This window comes from Candoia aspera, chromosome 1, assembly GCF_035149785.1.
Source record: "Candoia aspera isolate rCanAsp1 chromosome 1, rCanAsp1.hap2, whole genome shotgun sequence".
NCBI classification, from domain to species: domain Eukaryota; kingdom Metazoa; phylum Chordata; class Lepidosauria; order Squamata; family Boidae; genus Candoia; species Candoia aspera.
In genome coordinates this window covers 169,150,961-169,170,961 of record NC_086153.1, presented here as the reverse complement: position 1 = coordinate 169,170,961, position 20,001 = coordinate 169,150,961, and the positions used below count along the sequence as shown (strand labels likewise).

The 20,001-nt window shown below is 40.6% G+C and overlaps 2 protein-coding genes across 3 annotated transcripts in view; both read left to right on the top strand.

The window, feature by feature from the left end:
- RAMP1 (receptor activity modifying protein 1) overlaps window positions 1–20,001 on the top strand; it is a 322,064-nt gene that overhangs the window by 98,119 nt on the left and 203,944 nt on the right. The gene's annotated exons all lie outside the window — the stretch shown is intronic.
- HDAC4 (histone deacetylase 4) overlaps window positions 1–20,001 on the top strand; it is a 207,281-nt gene that overhangs the window by 25,104 nt on the left and 162,176 nt on the right. Inside the window, exon 3 of one of the 2 annotated variants that reach the window (XM_063317858.1) lies at window positions 11,184–11,255. The exons of the other annotated variant lie outside the window; for it this stretch is intronic. Within the exon in view, the coding sequence (XP_063173928.1) occupies window positions 11,184–11,255 (72 nt within the window). The remainder of the gene's footprint in view (window positions 1–11,183; window positions 11,256–20,001) is intronic. 2 annotated transcript variants of the gene reach the window in all.

Sequence of the window (20,001 nt, the reverse complement as noted above, 5' to 3'; positions counted from 1 at the left end):
GGCAATTGGGACTGGAATTTCTGTCGCTAAGCTATGTGGTCTTAAAGTGCGACTGCATCACTTAGCAATGGCAATACCTGCAGTCCCTGTTGCTGTTGTTAACCCAATCCCACAGTCGTTAGGTGAGGCAGCTTCCTTTTGGCTTCCCACAACCAAAGTCAGCGGGGAAACCAGCAGGAAGTTGCAAGTCCCAGGCTGGCAGGCAGGTAAGTGGCTGATGCTGGGTGGGGGATAGAGTAAGGGGGTGTGCAGAGGTGGGGGAGAGTGCAGCAAGGCTCGGGGAGAGTGTGTGAGGGTGCGAAGGGGTGCATGAGAGGTGTGGCAAGACTCAGGGAGGATGCGTGGGGATGTGCGAGAGGCATGGCATGGGTTGGGGAGAGTATGTGAGATACGTGGTGAGTGTCAGGGAGGGTGCAGCATGGGTCAGGGAGGGTGCGTGAGGGTGCAGTATGGGTATGGGTGTGGCGCAAGTCCAGAGGGGCTGGGGCTGGGGGAGGGTGCACGGGTGGGGGTAACTTACCCCAGTGACTTGCAATCTTCCCTGCCGGCTTCCCCATTGGCTGTCCTGTTCCAGGCCAATCACACACAATACACCAGGGAGATAGTTGCAAACTTTACTGCAAGGTTTGTGAAGCAATAAAGAGGCGGCAAGGAAAGTTTGGGTGCAAACACACAGACACACACGTGCTACAAGAAACAAACCCATCCCAAAGTCCTGCGAGCTTGCCTTTAGAGAGTTCTGAGTCTTAATGAGAATAGTTACACAAATTCCAAGGATCCCGAAGTTGTAGGAAGTTTGTTGGCCAGTCCAGGGTCAAAACACGAGGCTTCCAATAGAGAGGCAAGGCACATGGAGTCCAGGTAAGCAGATGGTTGTCTCCAACGACTGGACAGGGCTTGCGGCTCCCTTTTTATAGGAGCAGACCCTGCTAGAGCTTAATTAGAAGGATGGGGCTGCTTTTTCACACGCAGCCTCGCCAATTTCCACTGTCCCTCCTTTCTGCTCTCCTTGCTCTCAGGCTGGGAGGGGTTTACAACTCCTTGTTCTCATCCTCACTGGGCAGCAGAACCGGATCCCACTGCTAGCTGCCTAGCCCCGCCGCCTCTGCCTGTCCAGGTGCCCGTTCGTCTGATGCCCCTGTCACCACCTGCTCGCGGTCCAAGGCTGCTCCAGGACCTGGCTGTCCTTCCTTGTCCTCCAACTTGGACTCCGAGCTCTCCATGACTTTGGCTTTCTGGGGAAGCCAGCTGGGAAGGTTGCAAATGGCAATCACGGAGTGCTGCAACCGGTTGTAAGTGTGAACTGCTTGCCAAGCGCCCAGATCATGATCACATGACTGCGGGTGTGCTGGGATGGCCGGAACTCTGAGGACTGATTGTAACTACCATTCATTCAGTGCCGTCATAACTTTGAACGGTTGCTGACTGAATGGTCGTAGTTTGAGGAATACCTGTATACTTGTTATGATGAAAGTTGGAAGTTACTTCTTTATATATTTCTTTTCTCTTTATTATTAGTTTTCTCTTTCTTCTCTTTTTCTTTCTTGCACTTTTTACTTCTTCCTATTCTCTTTTCTTTTTTTAAGTTTAGTTTGCATTAGATTTTACTATCATCAAAATTCTTTATATCTATATAGATATAGATACAGATACATAAAAATGGGAGGAAATTGTGAGTTCTAACTACAGGTAGTCCTTGTTTAGCGACCACAGTTGGGCCTGGCAACTCAGTTGTTAAGTGAAGCAGTCGCTAAGTGAAAAATCACTGACCATGACTGTGCTTACAATTTTATTTCAGCTTTCCTTTTTTTTTCCCCCAGGATCAGAAGGATACAACCCCAAACAGCCGGGTGAGCCCAAACAGCAGGGAAAGTTTCCGGAATGCAACTCACAAGGAAGCTGGGTAAAAGGGCAAATCTTATAGCCCTTTTTCCTCATTCCCCTGCCCTTTGAAATGCTCACCCTGGTGCTGGGACAATTATCAAGGAGGAGATTAATGTTTGCATTTACATTTATTGGAGAGGAGGGGTTACAAGAGAGTAAGCAGACACACAATGGGGAATCCACATCAAAAGGAATGCACTAGTGCCAGTTGTTTGCCTAGTGAGCCACTTAGGAGGCAGCCATAGCCTTCAGTGGGAAATGATTAAGGTCTGGTCAGGCAGCAGCTGGGACCCCCCAGCCAGAAGGTTCTAATCAACTAATTAAGGTCATAGAGCTGAGCTTGTTAACCTGAGGTTAGCACTTTTTAGGGACAGGCTGCACTGCAGGGGAAAAGCAGCTCAGGAAGAGATAGCTTGTTTGGGCAATCTCTCTGCTCTGCGAGGGAAGGAAAGAAAAAAACAGGTCAAGCACAGGACAACAAATACTAACGGACTGTAATGGCAAACGTGACTGAGAGGTGCTAGGGAGGTCATAAATGCATTGATTGCAAAGTTACTTTTTCATCACTGTCATAACTGAATGGTTGCTGTCTGAGGGAACTATCAGTACAGGTAGTCTTCACTTAACTATGGTAATTGAGCCTGGAATTTCCATCGCTAAGCCATGCGGTTGTAAAGCAAGATGGCATTGCTTAGCGACAATCCTAGCAATTTCCCTTGCCATCATCACGTGAATTTTACCCGTCGTTAGCCTGAGCACCCATCCCAGTCCAAGCCATTTCGGGTGTAATGACCATATTACTTAGCTTGCCATTAAATTTGATTCATACGTGTTCAAGTAGAAATCTCTTTAATGGAGTGTAGCATACGATACAGAGAAAAAGTTGCCAATGAAAGTTCCCACGCTTTCCCCAAGTTAAACAGTCCAATGAATCCAACCCCCCTCCCTTACTCAGGCATGCATTCCCCCTCTTCGTGCCAGTCAGTTCAGTTCCCTGCAGATGTCTTCAACGGCTCGGCAGCTTGACCTTGGATAGCAGAGATAGCCCAAACAGGATGCTTTCACACTCCTGACATGTTCCCCCTCCCAATTCCACTGACCCGCAAATCCTAACGTATTGATTCCTTTCATGCATGCGAGTCCAATCAGATGTTCTGGGAACATTTGATCGGGGAGCATGACATCAGACTTGGTTCCTTTCAGCCCCGAACACTGCCTTCAACTCCCCCCCCCGGCATATCTCCCCCCACACCTATCTTCCCCCATCTCTGCCCTTATTGAAGCCCTGCATCCTGCCTTGCGGGGCAAGAAGGCTAGCCTCACGTCACAGGGAGAGATACTAGGTGGGTGGGGGGAGTTGAAGTACCTCTGCAGTTGTAAATGTGGGCGGGCTGCTAAGTGCCCAAATTTTGATCATGTGACTCCCGGGGTGCTGCAACAGTCATAAGGCCATTTTTTCAGTGCTATCATTTCAAAAGGTTGCTGAACGAATGGTCGTTAAGTGAATACCTTTAATTGGTTCTCTGAAAAAACTACAACAGCAGGGAAAGAGACTGTCCAAGAATTACCTTGATCTTGTAGAAACAAAGCAGTGTTGAAAAGCATTGTTTTCTCCCCCACTCTACCTCTGCAAGAAATAAAAAGATTGAGTAGATGGCACCAAAGGACTACCTTAAATAGTTACTTTCCAAATTGAACACTGTATATATTTTTTGTATATATTTGTTTATAGTTTTTTACTGCAAATTGTGCATCGAATTAACTGACACTGTATGTATATACACACACACATACACATGTACAGACACACACACATTATATAAAGCTTTTTATACACTTGTGAATTCAAACACTCAGTTCGGGTGATAGAGAAGAAGTAGGACAAGGAAGGTTTTGGAATGGATTTTTCAAATGGGTTAATGATTTTTCAAATGGGTTGTACAGAGGGATTAAGAATGTGGTAATAAGGTCAGAGCAGGAGAATAAGAAGGTAGCATCCCCCTTCACTTCACTGACTGATTCATTATTTATCATACCTTGGAATAATCAAAACAATTGTGTTTGCACAAAGCAAAAATAAGTAAATATTGTGTATGGAAGACATTTTTCTTTACATTTAAAGAAAGAAACAGTGTCAAGGGAAAGGGAGAAGAGTGGTGATGAAGAATCAGACTCAGACATCTCAATGAAAAATGTAAGAAATTGTTGACACAAATGACAGCTATAAATAATCAAAAAATAAATGATAAACAGAATGGAGGACATCAAAGCCAATGTAAAGACAGAGATAGGAATATCAGAGTTGATGACTTGAAAACAGATTATGAATATTGTGAAGAATATTGAAGCCAGTGTACAACAAATCACAAAAGGAAAACAAATTTGACACAAAAGTTGAAAATTCAGGAGTGAAAAGGCCAAGAAATGGAAAGAGCAATGGACCAATTGCACATAAGACTCTGAGACATCCCTGAAGATTTTGGAGAAAGAGATCTTGAAAGTCACTTTAAAGCCTTGATCCAGGACTACTTAAAATTAATGGGGACTTTCTGGATATTGAAAAATGTTTCAATATAAATTCCATATTTGCAAAAAGTGCCTTGGGATATTCTTGTAAGATTTTTACATAGTAGAACAAGAGATGGTATTCTAAAGCAGCAGACTGAGACACCTTTAACTGTAGAATGGGAGCTAATCAAAATATTTCAAGATGCCTCCCACAGAATAAGAGAATTTGCATCCCTTATAGGTCTATTAAGAAATCAGATATGGATGGAGAATCCCAGTTGCATTGGAAGTCTGTCTGGAAAAAAAGAATAGCTATCAGATTAACTACAGAGGCTTCCTCCTTATGTGAAAGGCTAACTGCTCAGGATCTAATGGACAAGGAATTTCCTGGCACAGGGAAGGAAGCCAGTGATGAAGAAAAGGGTAAATTAAGTGTAGCTGTAGCACTATACTAAGATTAAATTAGAATCAGAATGGATAAATCAACATTAATCTCATAAATGGACTCAATTTATGTAATAAAAGAAGGATAATCTTCAACAAGCTGCAGACACACAACGCTGATACTGTTTGTTTATAAGAGACAGACATAAAAGAACATGATGCCAGTTTACTAAAAGAGAAAAACTTAGCGCAAGAATTTTTCTGGGAAGTATTAGAATAAAGGCTATCATGCTGGCCACATGACCGTGGAAGTGCCTTCAGTCAACGCTGGCTCTTCGGCCATGAAACAGAGATGAGCACCACCCCCTAGTGTGGGACATGACTAAACGGTAACCTTTACCTTTTAAAGGCTATAGAAGGAAGGATTCTAATTTGAAACTAAGAAAAGAAGGCAACATTTTTACACTTGCATCGATCTATGCCCCAGAGACAAAAAACAATTTTATAAGACTTTTTCATAAAAGATGCAGAAGGAGAAATACTCATTGTGGGAGATATGAATGGAGCGGTAGATTTGAATGTAGATAAACCAATTCAAAGGAAAAAAAGGAAAGCTTCCAATAAAAATTTTCTAGTATATGGACACATTGGACCTGACAGATGCTTGGACACTAAAGAATCCAGAAGTAGGAGACTACACACATCTTTCAGCCAGACACAAAATGTATTCAAAAATTGATACTATCATACTTATTGTTATATACAATATGTTTGTGTGTGTGTATCTGTTATCACTAAGTATTTTGATTGTATCTGGCCTTAGGGCTGTAATAAATTTGATTTGATTTGTTATGTGCTGGGTCTCAAAAACTCTTTTATAATCTATTGAGGAAGTACAGATTTATCCAGTGACATATGCAGATCATAATCCAATCTTAAGTTTATGGTTTCAAGGAGAAAAACTGCCTTTTAGATGGAGATGAATGACACATTATTACTTCATGAAAATATTCTACAGAAATGTAAAGAAGAATTAAAATGCTTCTTTAAAATAAACATGACACCTGGGATGTCAGAGACATTCATATGAGAAACAAGGGAAGCTTATGTGAGAGGAATTTTCATGAGACTTGCAATGAATCAGAAGAAAGAACACAACAGATGGAAATCACAGTTGGAAGAAAAAATGTAACTTGAATAGATTCATAAAGTTAACCCAAGACACCAAGCATTGAGAGAGCTGAATAAAGCTAATCAACACTTAGAGCTAATAGTGGATATGAAAGAAATAAATAATTCCAAGGTGAGTTAATATTTGAAAGTTTCTACAAATTATTATTTTTGTTCCAGAAGAAGAGGTTAACCCAAAAGCGACAATTAGATTTCAGCTGTTCTTTGAATATGAAATGAAATACAAAATTACTTGGAAATGTAGAGGTGGGTATTGCCTTGAACTGTAGGATTGTTTTGCCAATGCAGAATTTGATACAGTGGTTGCTCCAAAACATGACAGCAAGGAAGAATTAAAAGAGGTCTAGTGGTTAAGACAATAGGCTAGAAACCAGGAGACTTGTGAGTTCTAGTCCCGCCTTAGGCATGAAAGCCAACTGGGTGACTTTGGGCCAGTCACTCTGTCTCAGCCCAGCCCACCTCACAGAATTGCTGTTGTGGGGAAAATAGGAGGAGGAAGGAGTATTAGGTATGTTTGCCGCCTTAAGTTATTTATAAAAATAATGAAGGCGGGATAGAAATATCTTAAAAAAAGAGATTGTAGACTTAAATTCTGTAGACTTCCCAAGATCCTGCACGTTTATCTCCATCCTTCCCACTTTCCCTTAGGTGGTTTATAGGGAGCTTCTGCATTCTTTGGAAAGCTATTTTCATGTTATTTGTAGGGTTCCATGGGCAGGTGAATTTTATAACGAAGACAAAGTAGCAGAGAAGTTTACCTTATCATTCTATGTAAGACCTCTACTTGGACTCAGTCTGTAAAGCAGTTGTCAGCAGAGCTGATTGGAATTGTAGATTCCAATGGATCACAGCATCCTGCAGCTCCTATTCCTTTATTGGCATATATTGTAGTTTTTGTTGTTCCTGAGATGACAGAGATGTACAGTTGTAACTGAAATTATTCAACCCCCATTACAAATCAGGGTTGATTGTCAAAATGTACAGACTTTCGGCTGTTTGCAATGAACAAATCAAACAAAAACAATTGAAATAGCTCAACACAATGAATGCTTCAAGTGGTTCCCCAAAGTCAACTGAAAATGCAACTTATAATGACTTCTCCAGTCTCAAAATTATTCAACCCCTTCATGGCAGGCATCTTCAGTACTTAGTAGAGCACCCTTTTGCTGTTATGACCTGCTGCAAACGAGATGCATAGCCAGACACCAGCTTCTGGCAGCATTCCTGAGGAATCGTAGCCCATTCCTCATGAGCAATGGCCTCCAGTTCAGTAATATTCTTGGGTTTGCGTGCTGCAACCGCCTTCTTCAAATCCCACCAGAGATTTTTTATGGTGTTCAAGTGGACTGTGATGGCCACTGTAGAATCTTCCAGGACTATTTCTGCATCCAAGCCTTAGTGGAATTCGAGGTATGCTTGGGATCATTGTTCTGTTTGGAAGGTCCAATGACATCCAAGCTTCACTTCCTTACAGATGGATGACATTTTCTCCTAGGATTTCCTGATACTTCAATGAATCTATCTTGCTGTCCACATGCTGCAGGTTTCCAGTGCCAGAGGATGCAAAGCAGCCCCAGAGCATCACCAAGCTACCACCATGCTTAACTGTAGGCTGAGTGTTCTTTTCAGTGTATGCTTCATTCTTCTTCCTCCAGACATACAGTACTGCTGATCCATTGGGCTGAAAAGTTCCAGTTTTGTTTCATCGCTTTGGAGAACAGAATCCCCAAACTTCTGTGGCTTATTTATATGATTTTGAGCATAGTGGAGCCGGCTTTTCTTGTGCTTTTCGGTCAATAGTGGTGTACGTCTTGGAGTTCTGGCATGGAAACCTTCTGTGTTTAGTATGCGCCTTACTGTGCTCACTGAAACCTCAGTGTTTGTTGCCACCAAGTCTTGCTGCAGGTCTTTTGCAGTCACTTGAGGGTTTCTTTCCACCTGCCTTCTCAAAAATCTGGTTGCAGCCACTGACAGCTTCCTTTTTCTGCCCCGTCCAGGTAGCGTAACTGCTGTTCCTTTAACTTTGAACTTGTGAACTATGCTTCCAACGGTGTCTAGGAACATTCAGTGCCCTCGCTATCTTTTTGTATCCTGTTCCTTGTTTGTGAAGGGCGATGATCTCTTCTCTTACCTTTTTGGACCATTCTTTTGACTTAGCCATACTGTATTTCTAACACGCAGTCAAACGTGACACTCAACAAACCCCTGGCCACTTCAGGTATTTCATGTGTTCCAGCTCAAGCACACCTGGTGCAGCTAATGAAGCCCTTGATTAGTTGCATCAGGTGTGCTTGAGACAACACCTGTTTTGCATACTGTATGTGTGCTGTTGTGACGGATTCTATTCAGGGAGTTGAATAATTTTGAGACTGGAGAAGTCAGTATAAGTTGCATTTTCAGTTGACTTTGGGGACACCACTTGAAGCATTCGTTGTGTTGAGCTATTTCAATTGCTTTTGCTGGATTTGTTCATTGCAAACAGCTGTCATGTTCACTGATTCAACGTAGTTTATACATCGTAATGTTTCACATGCCATGGTGCTGATGCGCGTTTCTGTTTGGGAGAGAGCTGCTGTGAGACCTTGTACCAAGCTCTGTATGTGAAATCAGGACAATGGAATGTGTTTGGGTTATGTTATCTGTTCAAGGCCTTTTCCTGCAGACCATCAGAAACCGTTAGGAGCACTTGGGATTGTGGACGTGAGAAAATTCTACGGGGGGAGGGATTTCATTTGCACCGAGGGTTTTTAGTTTGAATTTGGTGCGCTTTCAGCATTCTCAGCTTTCTCTGTGATCCTGCATACTATTCTTTAATAAATCAGATATCTTTGAATTCCTGCTCATGAGTCTGATGGTGTTTTAGAATAGGCAACCATTACAACAGCTGAAAGTCTCTACATTTTGACAATCAACCTGATTTGCAATGGGGGTTGAATAATTTCGATTACAACAGTATGTCATGCAAAGTAAGTAGTATACAGTAAATTTACTAGGTTTAACTAAGTTTTTGTGTTTTAGTTTTTTTCTGGAGGAGATGTTAGAAATGCGGGAAGTAATTGGAAGTAACAGAAGCTATAAACAGTTATGTATATAATAATTTTTCATTTAATATATCCCAAATGGGATATATATTTAATTGCATTGGCATTAAAGTGCATTGCTGTTAACCAAATTACTGATTTAGCAACTTAAGCTTTTATCTCTTTCTACATAAAACAATTTCTTAGTAATATATTTTTCTTGAAATTTAACAGTGTACTTTAAAATACTTAGTCATATTTTTGTTTTTGTTTTTTTCTTTCCAGCATATAACTGAATATATGTTTTGAGGATTATATTCTCATTCAAAATCACATTGTTTTGGGGGAAAAACAACAATGAATATATGATAATTTTTTTTCTTAGCTGGCAGCACCTAGTTAACTTTGGCTGATTTCAAATTGCTAAACAGGATTGGACTTGGATGGGAGACCATGAGGAAACTCCAGGGTTGTAGGCAAGACTAGGAAGTAAAAAAACAAAAACAAAACCCAACATGCTATGAAAAGGCAATGGCAAATCACTTCCATACTGTTATCAAGAAAGCTACATGGTCCTGTCTGTCTAAGTCTCCAGGAGTGACTCTAGGGAGACTACTTTTAATCTGAAATGATTGTAATGTGATTGACTGGTAACTTAATAATATAATGGATTGTCAGTGGGTTGTCTGAGGAGTCCTAACCCGGGTGATTTCAAGATTTATGCTGAGGCTACACATTTAGAAGAAGCTCATTTGTTGATGTCTGAATGAATGACAACCTTGGGACAATTAGTTTCTGTGCCTGCATGTGAAGTAGGGAGTATTTTAGATGTGTATTCTGTTTGGTTGGAATTGGTGATCTGAAGGTGGAAGACCTTTTTGTAACCCCTGTCATTGTCTGGTAATACTTTGCCTGATTTCTGAATGCTAAAGGCTTCCTCTTTTTGCAACATCATAGATGCTCTGGCTAATGATTTCTGTAATAGAAACAATTGTTTTTAAGTACCTTCTTTCCTTTCACAGAGCCACATTAGTCGTCTGGTTTGTTGGAGAGGTGTGGATGATGAAGCAAAAGGGGTATATGCTTGAGAGCAAATGGAGGCAAACTTGGGATGAAGAGGATTGAGCCAATTTGGAGGATTGTTCCATGGCATTGAAAGCAGTGGAGGGCTGTGCTGAATAGACTTAATTGCTTTTTCATATTGTGCAAAGAATTACATTTGGCTGCAAATAATTTATAAGATGTTACTTTTAACATGTACGTGATATTTTTTTGCAATATAGAGAAGGTCTAGTGCAGAGGTTACCAGTATTAATTACTGTATACCCATGATATTGCAGTATTCCTTACTAATGGTAAGGATGGTACATTTTTATTACTCCTTTTCTGCACTTTGCATAATGTTGCTTATCCCCAAAAGGAATAGCATGCTGGGTAGGTAGGTGTGTTGATAGTTTTGAATTTAAACCACTATATGGTTGAGGGCCTGATTTTCTTAGGTATTGTCCATCTGAATATAAATATATTTATATTCAGTTTGCAAGTTTGCATATTATGGTCAGCAGAAGAGGCTCCTTTAAAGATGTCCACAGTTTCTGAGCTCTGATTTTTGGGTACATAAAAGAGGGCTTTTCCTTTTGTTCTTTTGAAGCTGTGGCTTGCACTCCCTTGGGAGATGTGCTCAGCCCTGCTTACCTTGCATTTTGCACAGGAATCAGTAACTAACTCAAATACTAACTCAAAAACTAACTCAGAAAAGTTTTGATAGAATAGTGTTTATAAGATTTTAAATGTTATATCTTGAGTGTCCTAAGAGCAGAAAGATGGGTTATTGCAGAGGTAGTAATAATAACAGTAATACCAACAAGGCTACTACTATCTTCATTCTAAAATTTTCAGTCTATTTTTGTCTTGTAAGCATCACAGTTTTTCAGAAATAAAATGCAAATTACAAGCTGCAAATAAAAGATACCATATACAAGCAACTGCATTTTTGTACAGCTAATTTGAACATAATTGAAGATTGAAATATAATATAAGGTATACTTGACAGTTAAATCTTTTGTTGAAATTAGTGACCTAGTTTATTTTTCTCTTTGCTCTTTCTAATCATTCAGGTGATTGATGCATTGAACCTCTGAGTGATTTTATCATAATTGAACTACTAACACTAGCTGGGTTCTTTTCTTTTTTCAGATGGACTTTCTGGCAGGGATCAGCCAGTAGAATTGCTAGATACGTCCAGAGTAAATCATATTCCAAGTTCTGGTAAGAGGGAAAGCATTTAGTTATCTAAAATTACACTATATGTGTAAAAGTATATATACTTGGAATTTCTGGAATTGCAATTTTTTTTTTTTTTGCAGTAAGTGAACAAAACTGGAAGAAAGTTTATTTTCTTTCACAACATTCTCACTGCAAATTATTATAGATGCCAGCTTGTCCAAATATATCTTCCTTTCAACTATTTGGATCATTCTGTGTGATCCTTTTCTGCAAAAATAAATACATGGAATGGGAACTGCATGGAAGAAGTTCATATGACAAAAAAGTGTCTTTAACCGTGTTCTAAAAAAACAGCAACATCCCAGTTTGTGCATCTGCCATGCATGCTTTAGGTATTGCTCCTAGGAATTAGTCTTAATAGTAGCTGATACAATTTTTTAAAATTGCTGACTGTTCCATGATTAAGATACTAGTCTCTTCAAGGAGATCTTCAAAATGGCATTTAATGATCAGCTTTGCAATAGTTTTATATTTCTTACTGTTACTGCTGATTTTTCATTTGTCATGTTTTATAATCAGTTTTATTCAAATGGTAGTCATAATACATATATTATTATTGCTAGTTATAATAAAAAAGATATGTCTTCATTGCTAATATATCTCATAACAGTAACTGAAGGTGCTATACATAAGGTGAAATAATATTGTTTATTAGACTTAATGTCAAGAATAGCCAGCCGTTGGAATTCTGAGATTATGTTGTAGGTGTGCTCAGAAAATGGTTTCTGGGGGGCTTGCCTGTTCACAATAGGACTACGGTGGTACACATGCTCCATCACCATTTTCTGCAAGGCAAATTGATGAGTTCCCTACCATTCTACATAGCACTCAGTGTTTCTTCCCCAAGCAGATGGGCTCATTTTGAGATAGAGCATTGTACTGCTATTATTTTGAAGAAAGGTTTCCTGACAAGCGTTTAAAGTATGGATTGGATAGCACTACAGTAAGGTGGGTCCACAGCTGGCTGGCTAACTATACTCAGAGTCAGATTAATGGTTCTATGTCAGACTGGAGAGCAGGGACCAGTGGGATTTTGCAGGGATCTGTTCCAGTACCAGTATTATTCAACATTAATGACCTGGATAATGGAATTGGCTGCTTATTAAATTTGTGGAGGATACAAAACTGGGAGGCCAGGCCAAAACCTAGGATGACAAAACAAGACTACAGTCTTATCTGGGCAAGGTTTGAAGACGACTGAGGAGAACAAAATGTCCTTTAACGGGAAGCAATGCATAGTATTATATATAGGGAGAAAAATGTAGGACATGGACATAAGATAGGGGATTCATGTTTTGGAAACAGTACGTCTGAGAAGAACTTGGATGTGATCATTGGCAACAAGCTGAACTTGAGTCTGTAGTGTAAGACTGGTATTAGAATAATAGAATCATAGGGTTGGAAGGGACCTTGGATGTCTTCTAGTCAGGAATCCTCATACCATCTCAGACAAATGGCTATCCATTCTTTTCTTGAAAACCTTCAGTGATGGAGCACCCACAACTCCAGGAGGTAAGCTGGCTAACATAGTTCTGGGCTGCATTAGAAAGAAGCATGATATCAAAGACACATGACATCCTTATTCCTCTCTACTCTCTCTGTTGAGACTACATCTGGAATGGAATACTGTATTTGAATGGGCACCACATTTCCAGAAGTATATTGACAGTATAGAGAGGGTTCAGAGAAGGGCAACAAAGATGATATTGAGGATACTTGAGAGCCAGTTTGGTGTCGTGGTTAAGGTGCTGGCCTAGAAACCAGGAGATTGTGAGTTCGAGAACTCTCTCAGTCATAAAAGCCATCTAGGTGACTTTGGGCCAGTCACTTTCTCCCAGCCCAACCCACCTCACAGGGTTGTTGGAAAAATAGGAGTATTAGGTATGTTCTCCACCTTGAGATAGATAGATAGATAGATAGATAGATAGATAGATAGATATGGCAGGATAAAGATATAACAATAACAATAACATATCCTGTGAGGATAGGCTGAAAGAACTTGTGATATTCAGTCTGGAGAAAAAAAGATGGAGGCAAACAAGATATCAGTGTCCAGGTACATAAAAGAATGCCATAGGGAAGATGGTGAGGAATTGTTTTTTATTGCCAAAGAAACTAGCGCCAGAAGTAATGGGTATAAGCTATAGCCAGTCAGATTTCATTTAAAAGTAAAGAAGAACTTCCTGATTGTAACATCTGTAAAACAATGAAGCAGTCTACATCTGGCAGTTTTGGGTTTTCTGTTTCTGAAGGTTTTTAAGAAGAGGCTAGACAGCCACTTCTCAAATAATAGTTTAATTGGTTTTCTGCACATTGCAGAGGGTTGGACAAGGGGTCCTTTCCAACTCTATAATTGACCATTTCTGTGATTTAAAAAACCCCTATTCATGGGGTAATGATTGTTTGATACATTTTTCTTTAACTGAGATGTTATATTGCTCTCTGATGCATCAGGCTCTTTGTATTCTTGGTCTTAGAGGTAATTAAGTATCTAGAATTTTGCTTAGTTCTTTCTCCATAACTAGATTATTGGTTTCTAGTGGGAACTTTCCATGGAGACCTGGCCAGACAGGTTTCCTATATTCTTATTCTTAGCCTTGTATGTCTTTGGTCACTAGATCAGTTTTCAAACATGTTCTCTTATTCTTCCCTGGCCATTTATTGGGGCAGTTCTGAATTCTACCATTAATTTTCCTATTAGCATAGACATATTCCCTTTGGCATTTGTCAGTTATTATCACTTCCAGTGTCAGAATATGCTCATGCATTATTTTTATTTGACTCTGTGGTGGCAGCGATGGCAATGTTATTCCTTTTATCCACTTTAGGGTTTTTTTTTTTCCTGTTCAGGCCTGGTATCTCTCCTGGGCACAAACATCAGGAGACTACATTCCTCCTTTCTTACTAGTGTCAAAAGATTCCTTGCGCTGATATTAAAAACAGATTACCCTAATGCAGATTGTTTTTTTTCCCCTCCCTTTCCTAGTAAGTATCAAGACTGTCATGTCAGGATGGGGAGTGCACCTTCTATCCTTTTGTGTTTGAGACTCTTAGTCACTAAAACATCCCCTCATATAAATAAGTCAAGCTGCTGGTGTCCACAAAACATTCCATAAGATAATTCTGATTATATCAGAGAGTTCCTTAGTTATCTGGTACATCAGCAACAAGGTAGCAGGAAATCAGACCCACTTTTGGACCTGACTCTTAGCTATGGAACAGATAGCTAACAGTTTTTTCTATCAGCAGGCCACATGGTTGGGGAGGTACAGATAGTTGAATACCATCAGAGTTAGAACACGCTGCTGGAAATTGCACCTGATGTCAGCGATTCTCCTCTGATACTTTGTAGTGCTCCATTGGTCAACCTATTTGCATCCAAGCCCAACGATCAGTGCAACCAGTCCTAAATCAGGGGATGGTGAGCCTCCATTTGTGTTTTCCTAGACAGAGCTGCTGCTTTACCTTTTACTGTCCATTCACTCATAATCAGGGTCATGGCAAAAATCCATTTGGATGCCAGTAATGATCTGCTTCTTACATGCTGGCCTTAGTTAACATATTTTGTGCCTTCCCTGTCTGTCAAGACAACCTCTATCTTCCACTCCTGCTAGAGCTGCTACTCTGTCCAGGCCAGGTTATCACTTGGACCTTGATTCTTTCAGTCTAACATGTCAGATTTTGGTCCCAAACTCTTTGGAAGCACAGATAAAAGACTTTAACATGCATCCAGAAAATCTTTCATCAGAAAACTGTACAAAGTGAAGTGGAATAATTTCTTGCTTATATGGCACATTCCCATGTTGATTCAGCAGCCTATATGACTTACCACAGTTTCATTTTTTTAAAAAAATGTGAAGCGAAATGGTTTGGTGTTTCCTATACTGCAAGATTATTTAGCTGCTACCTTAAGCTGCTACCTGTTGATTATGGTATTTCCTTTTTTAGAACCCTTGGTTAAGTAATTTATGAGGGGTCTCCTTGATTTATATCTTCCTATTCACTGTCAGAACTGATTTAGCAATGCTTTTAGGTGCTCTTAATTCTTATGTGAAAGCTGTTGAAGCTTATGGTTTCAGTTTCCCTAAACCTCTCCTCTTGGAAGACTGCATTCTTGTTAAGTGTAATGTAAGCACTATGAACTTATGGGCATTGTACCTTATGAATAAATTTGCCTTTCTTTACTATGTGTCAGGAAAAGGTTGGACATTAGTCAATCATTTTATTTCCCCAAAATGGTATCTGTTTTTGAATGAGACAGAATATTGTCTTACTACCCTTTTTCTTAGATTCTTCAATGCATTCATGTAAATACCTCAGTGTTTGAAGGGCTTTTTATTTGCATACATTTGTTGATTTTCAGAAAGATGTTTCTTCTTAAGCTTCCAAGGATTTCACACGGAGCTCAACTTACCATATTTCTTTTTCATTTTTCCAAGAATTTGTTGCCATCTAAGGCATGAATTAGCCAAATGGCAAACTGGTTTCCACATTACTATTTTATGAGAGCTGTGTTGGCTTCAACAGCTTTTCTCTGTCATGTTCTGGTGCAGTTTTCTTTAGAGTTGCTTGATACAGTAGCCTTTAATATTTATTCAGCAGTACCATATTGACCAGTGCTAGGCAGTAAGCTGGAATCATTATTATTCCTTGTGGTGGTCTCAGAAACTTGGAAGATCAGTGGAAGCTCTGCTTGTATGAAGGCATAGTACATGGAGGTATAAGACCTACTAAAAATCTCTAAAAGTCTGGAATGTTCTCTAAGGAATTTTGCACAAATATAGAAACTTACATGTGAATTCACAGAGGGCCAAAGCACTCTATTTACAGGTAGGTACCAGTTTTTCTTTTTGACTGTAACAGTCATTTGTCCAGACTATTTCAGTGGGATTCCTGATGCACCCTTTAAATTCTCTGTGTTCCCAATTCTTCTGAAATGCTAATAATATCCTGTGCTGTCCAATCAGTGCCTAAAGAGAACTATCCCCTTGGTCCCTGAGAGTTGATTCTAGTAGCAATGGGACTTGAATGAATGAATGAATGAATGAAAGAAAGAAAAAAAGAAAGAAAGAAGCAACCTGTTCAAAATTCTGTAATTAGGACTTTATAGCAGAAGTCACTCTGAGTTGTGAACAAGGCTGTTTATCACTACAATAATTCCTTCCCTTTCCTTTGTGTTAAGGTGCTTTACATAGCAAGCACCAGCATTTTTATTGTTTTCTCCCTTTTTAATTGCCATTATTTGCAATATTGTAGAATTCCACAATAAGAAACAGGTCTTTGTAGTGGTTTTTGAATCACAACAGGAATGATTATAATTTATTTATTTATTATTTATTAGTCACATTTCTCTAACGCCCATCTCAACAACAACTCTGGGTGGCTCACAAGCAAGTTTAAAACAGTAAACATTAAATATGAGTTAAAAGAAATACATTATAATATACATATACAAATACACTAAAAACTCTACAATATAAATGTAAATGTAAAATCTAAAAGCCAGGATGGAAGATTGTCGTCTGGATAAAATTTCCTGAGCTGCATCAAGGTGACATCCACATGACAAGCCATCCCCCCTCTCACCCCATGCGAGGTGGCACAGCCACATCTTGAGCCCCTTACAGAAGGCCAGGAGACCGGAGGCTTGCCGTACCTCTGGGGGTAGCTTATTTATTAATCATTCACTCTTTCCTGAATGGGTAAAAATTTGTCCCAAATTGCCCTGATTCACCCACAGTTTAAGGTTTTGCCCTGAGTAAGAGCCCATTTTTTATATTCAGTATCCAGGGTTATTCTTCACCGAGGAGTAAGATAGTTCTGCATTTGTAAAGCTTTATTAATTTTTTTCAACATAAAGATAAAAACTGAAAAGGATGAAACAAAGGAACCTACAAAGAAGAAGCAAAAAAACTTAAAAGGTGTGAAAATACAAAGAAAACTACTACAGAGTGACTTCTGACTTTCTACAGCAAAGATACAGTATACATAAATAAATATCAATCTCTTACTCCAATTTAAATTATAATAAACATTTCTATAAATTTTTCAATTCTCAATATAAAATTCCCTTCTAGAGCATATTTTCCCTCCCAATTAAAAGAACATAAGAAACCCCTTCAGACATAATTTTTCACCTAATAAACTAGCAAACATTATTCTTCTTCACTATAATTTACTCCTATCTGCCAGCTGAACTAACAAAAAGTAACCTACCTACATACTACTACTGTTTATATATTGTCCAAAAAGTAAAAACACCCATCTACACCAGACTTTCTCAACTTTTTGACCCTGGAGGAACCCTTGAAATATTTTTCAGGCCTTGGGGCACCCGCTCACATTCAGGTTCCTATATAGGTCAGAAGTTACAAAATTATTATATTTGTTCCATTTGTAGGCCTATATATATATATGCATGAATGGTGTCCTTAAACTAAAAATAAATAATGGAACTTACTTCTTTAATTTGAATTTACCTGAATTTGAAATAATTTTTTAAATAAATTGTGATCTGCCAGGGAACCGCTACTGACCTCTCACAGAACCCTAGGGTTCCATTGAACCCTGGTTGAGAAACCCTTAAAAAAAATCATCCTGATAACCATATATGAATGATTATCAAAGTACACCAAAGCATTTAAACAAAAACAAAGTAACCTGCCAACATCTTATTACTATTATATATTTAAAGAAGTAACGTTGTTAATACCCTTTTACCAAAAACAAAAGGGTTATCCAAACGGCAAGAACATTTACCTAAACCTTTATGTCCTGGTCTGACTAAGCACACGACACTGGGAACATCTATAAATGTTGAACCTTTAATAATAACAGCAGTTATACAGACAATTCGGTATTTTTTGGCCAAGGCATGGCCCAGGGAAAGTGGCCGTCGCAGGACCAAGGCAAGGCCCAGGAAAGTGGCCGTCGCAGGACCAAGGCAAGGCCCAGGAAAGTGGCCGTCGCAGGACCAAGGCAAGGCCCAGGAAAGTGGCCGTCGCAGGACCAAGGCAAGGCCCAGGAAAGTGGCCGTCGCAGGACCAAGGCAAGGCCCAGCAAAGTGGCCGTCGCAGGACCAAGGCAAGGCCCAGGAAAGTGGCCGTCGCAGGACCAAGGCAAGGCCCAGCAAAGTGGCCGTCGCAGGACCAAGGCAAGGCCCAGCAAAGTGGCCGTCGCAGGACCAAGGCAAGGCCCAGGAAAGTGGCCGTCGCAGGACCAAGGCAAGGCCCAGCAAAGTGGCCGTCGCAGGACCAAGGCAAGGCCCAGGAAAGTGGCCGTCGCAGGACCAAGGCAAGGCCCAGCAAGGTGGCCGTCGCAGGACCAAGGCAAGGCCCAGCAAAGTGGCCGTCGCAGGACCAAGGCAAGGCCCAGGAAAGTGGCCATCGCAGGACCAAGGCAAGGCCCAGCAAGGTGGCCGTCGCAGGACCAAGGCAAGGCCCAGGAAAGTGGCTGTCGCAGGACCAAGGCAAGGCCCAGCAAGGTGGCCGTCGCAGGACCAAGGCAAGGCCCAGGAAAGTGGCCGTCGCAGGACCAAGGCAAGGCCCAGCAAGGTGGCCGTCGCAGGACCAAGGCAAGGCCCAGCAAGGTGGCCGTCGCAGGACCAAGGCAAGGCCCAGGAAAGTGGCTGCCGCAGGAGCAAGGCAAGGCCCAGGAAAGGCTATCTAGCTTGGAGCCAAGGCGAGGCAAGTGCAGCTTACCGGTACCGGGTTCAGGATAGGCATTGAGGAGCAATCCGGCACGTAGCCCAGGCAAGATGTGCTATCCAGGTAAGGTCCAGGGTCAAGGTGGGGTGTGGGTTCGTGGCTGGGCTCGAAGGAACGCTTCAGAGTCTTGGGGCAAGGAACAGAAGCCGGATTAGGAGAATGGTTGTCTTCAACAACCTTCTCCGGCTTTGGATGCTCTTTATATTTCTGATTTTTGCGTCTCTTGGATGCAGGAGCCAATCGGGACGCTTGCTGTTTCGTGTGCTTTTCCGCCCTCCTATCCCGCATGGCTGTGGTTCCTCCTCCTTTTCTCTGCCAATCGGTGGCTCCATATCTTGGCGCTCTGCCTCCCCTTCCGGCTCGAACCCCATCCCTTCCTCTTCATCCAATTCGAACTCCATCCTGACACTTTAAAAGATCATCCTGATAAACACATTTAAACAATTATCCCATTTCAGAGTAAACCAAGGTCTTTACATATCTCAGTATTATGAGTCCCAGAGTCCCTCCTTTATGGGAGATGGGAGGTGGCAAAATTTGATAATAAATAAAATAAAATTATACGCTGAGCTTTCTTCTTGTCAATCTCAACTTTTACAGCCTGCCCTGAAAAGTCCAAATATTCTTCAAAAACCTTCCAGCCTTCGAAGCCTTCTCTTTCTTGGTCTTTGTATGACATCATCACAGCCTTTCACATCTCTCTTTCTAGATTCAAAACTCTTCTTCAGGTCTCCTCTTCCCTTCACTTTTTGAGTCCAAGTCACCAATTCTCATGTTCTTCTTTGAGGAAGCCACTTTATACTTAGGAAAATTTTCAACCTTGTCAGCTTCTCTCAATTGTTGGGACAATTTGGACTCCACAAGTTCTGAGAGACATTTCAGAACTTGGGTGACTTCAAGGTAAAGTCTTTAAAAATTGCTTTAATTTCCTCCATCTCTCTCCACAGTAAATTATGGCACCCTCTACTGCCTCAGGAAGGTAAAGCCCACTAGACTATTATTGAAAACTTCCTCAGCTCTTT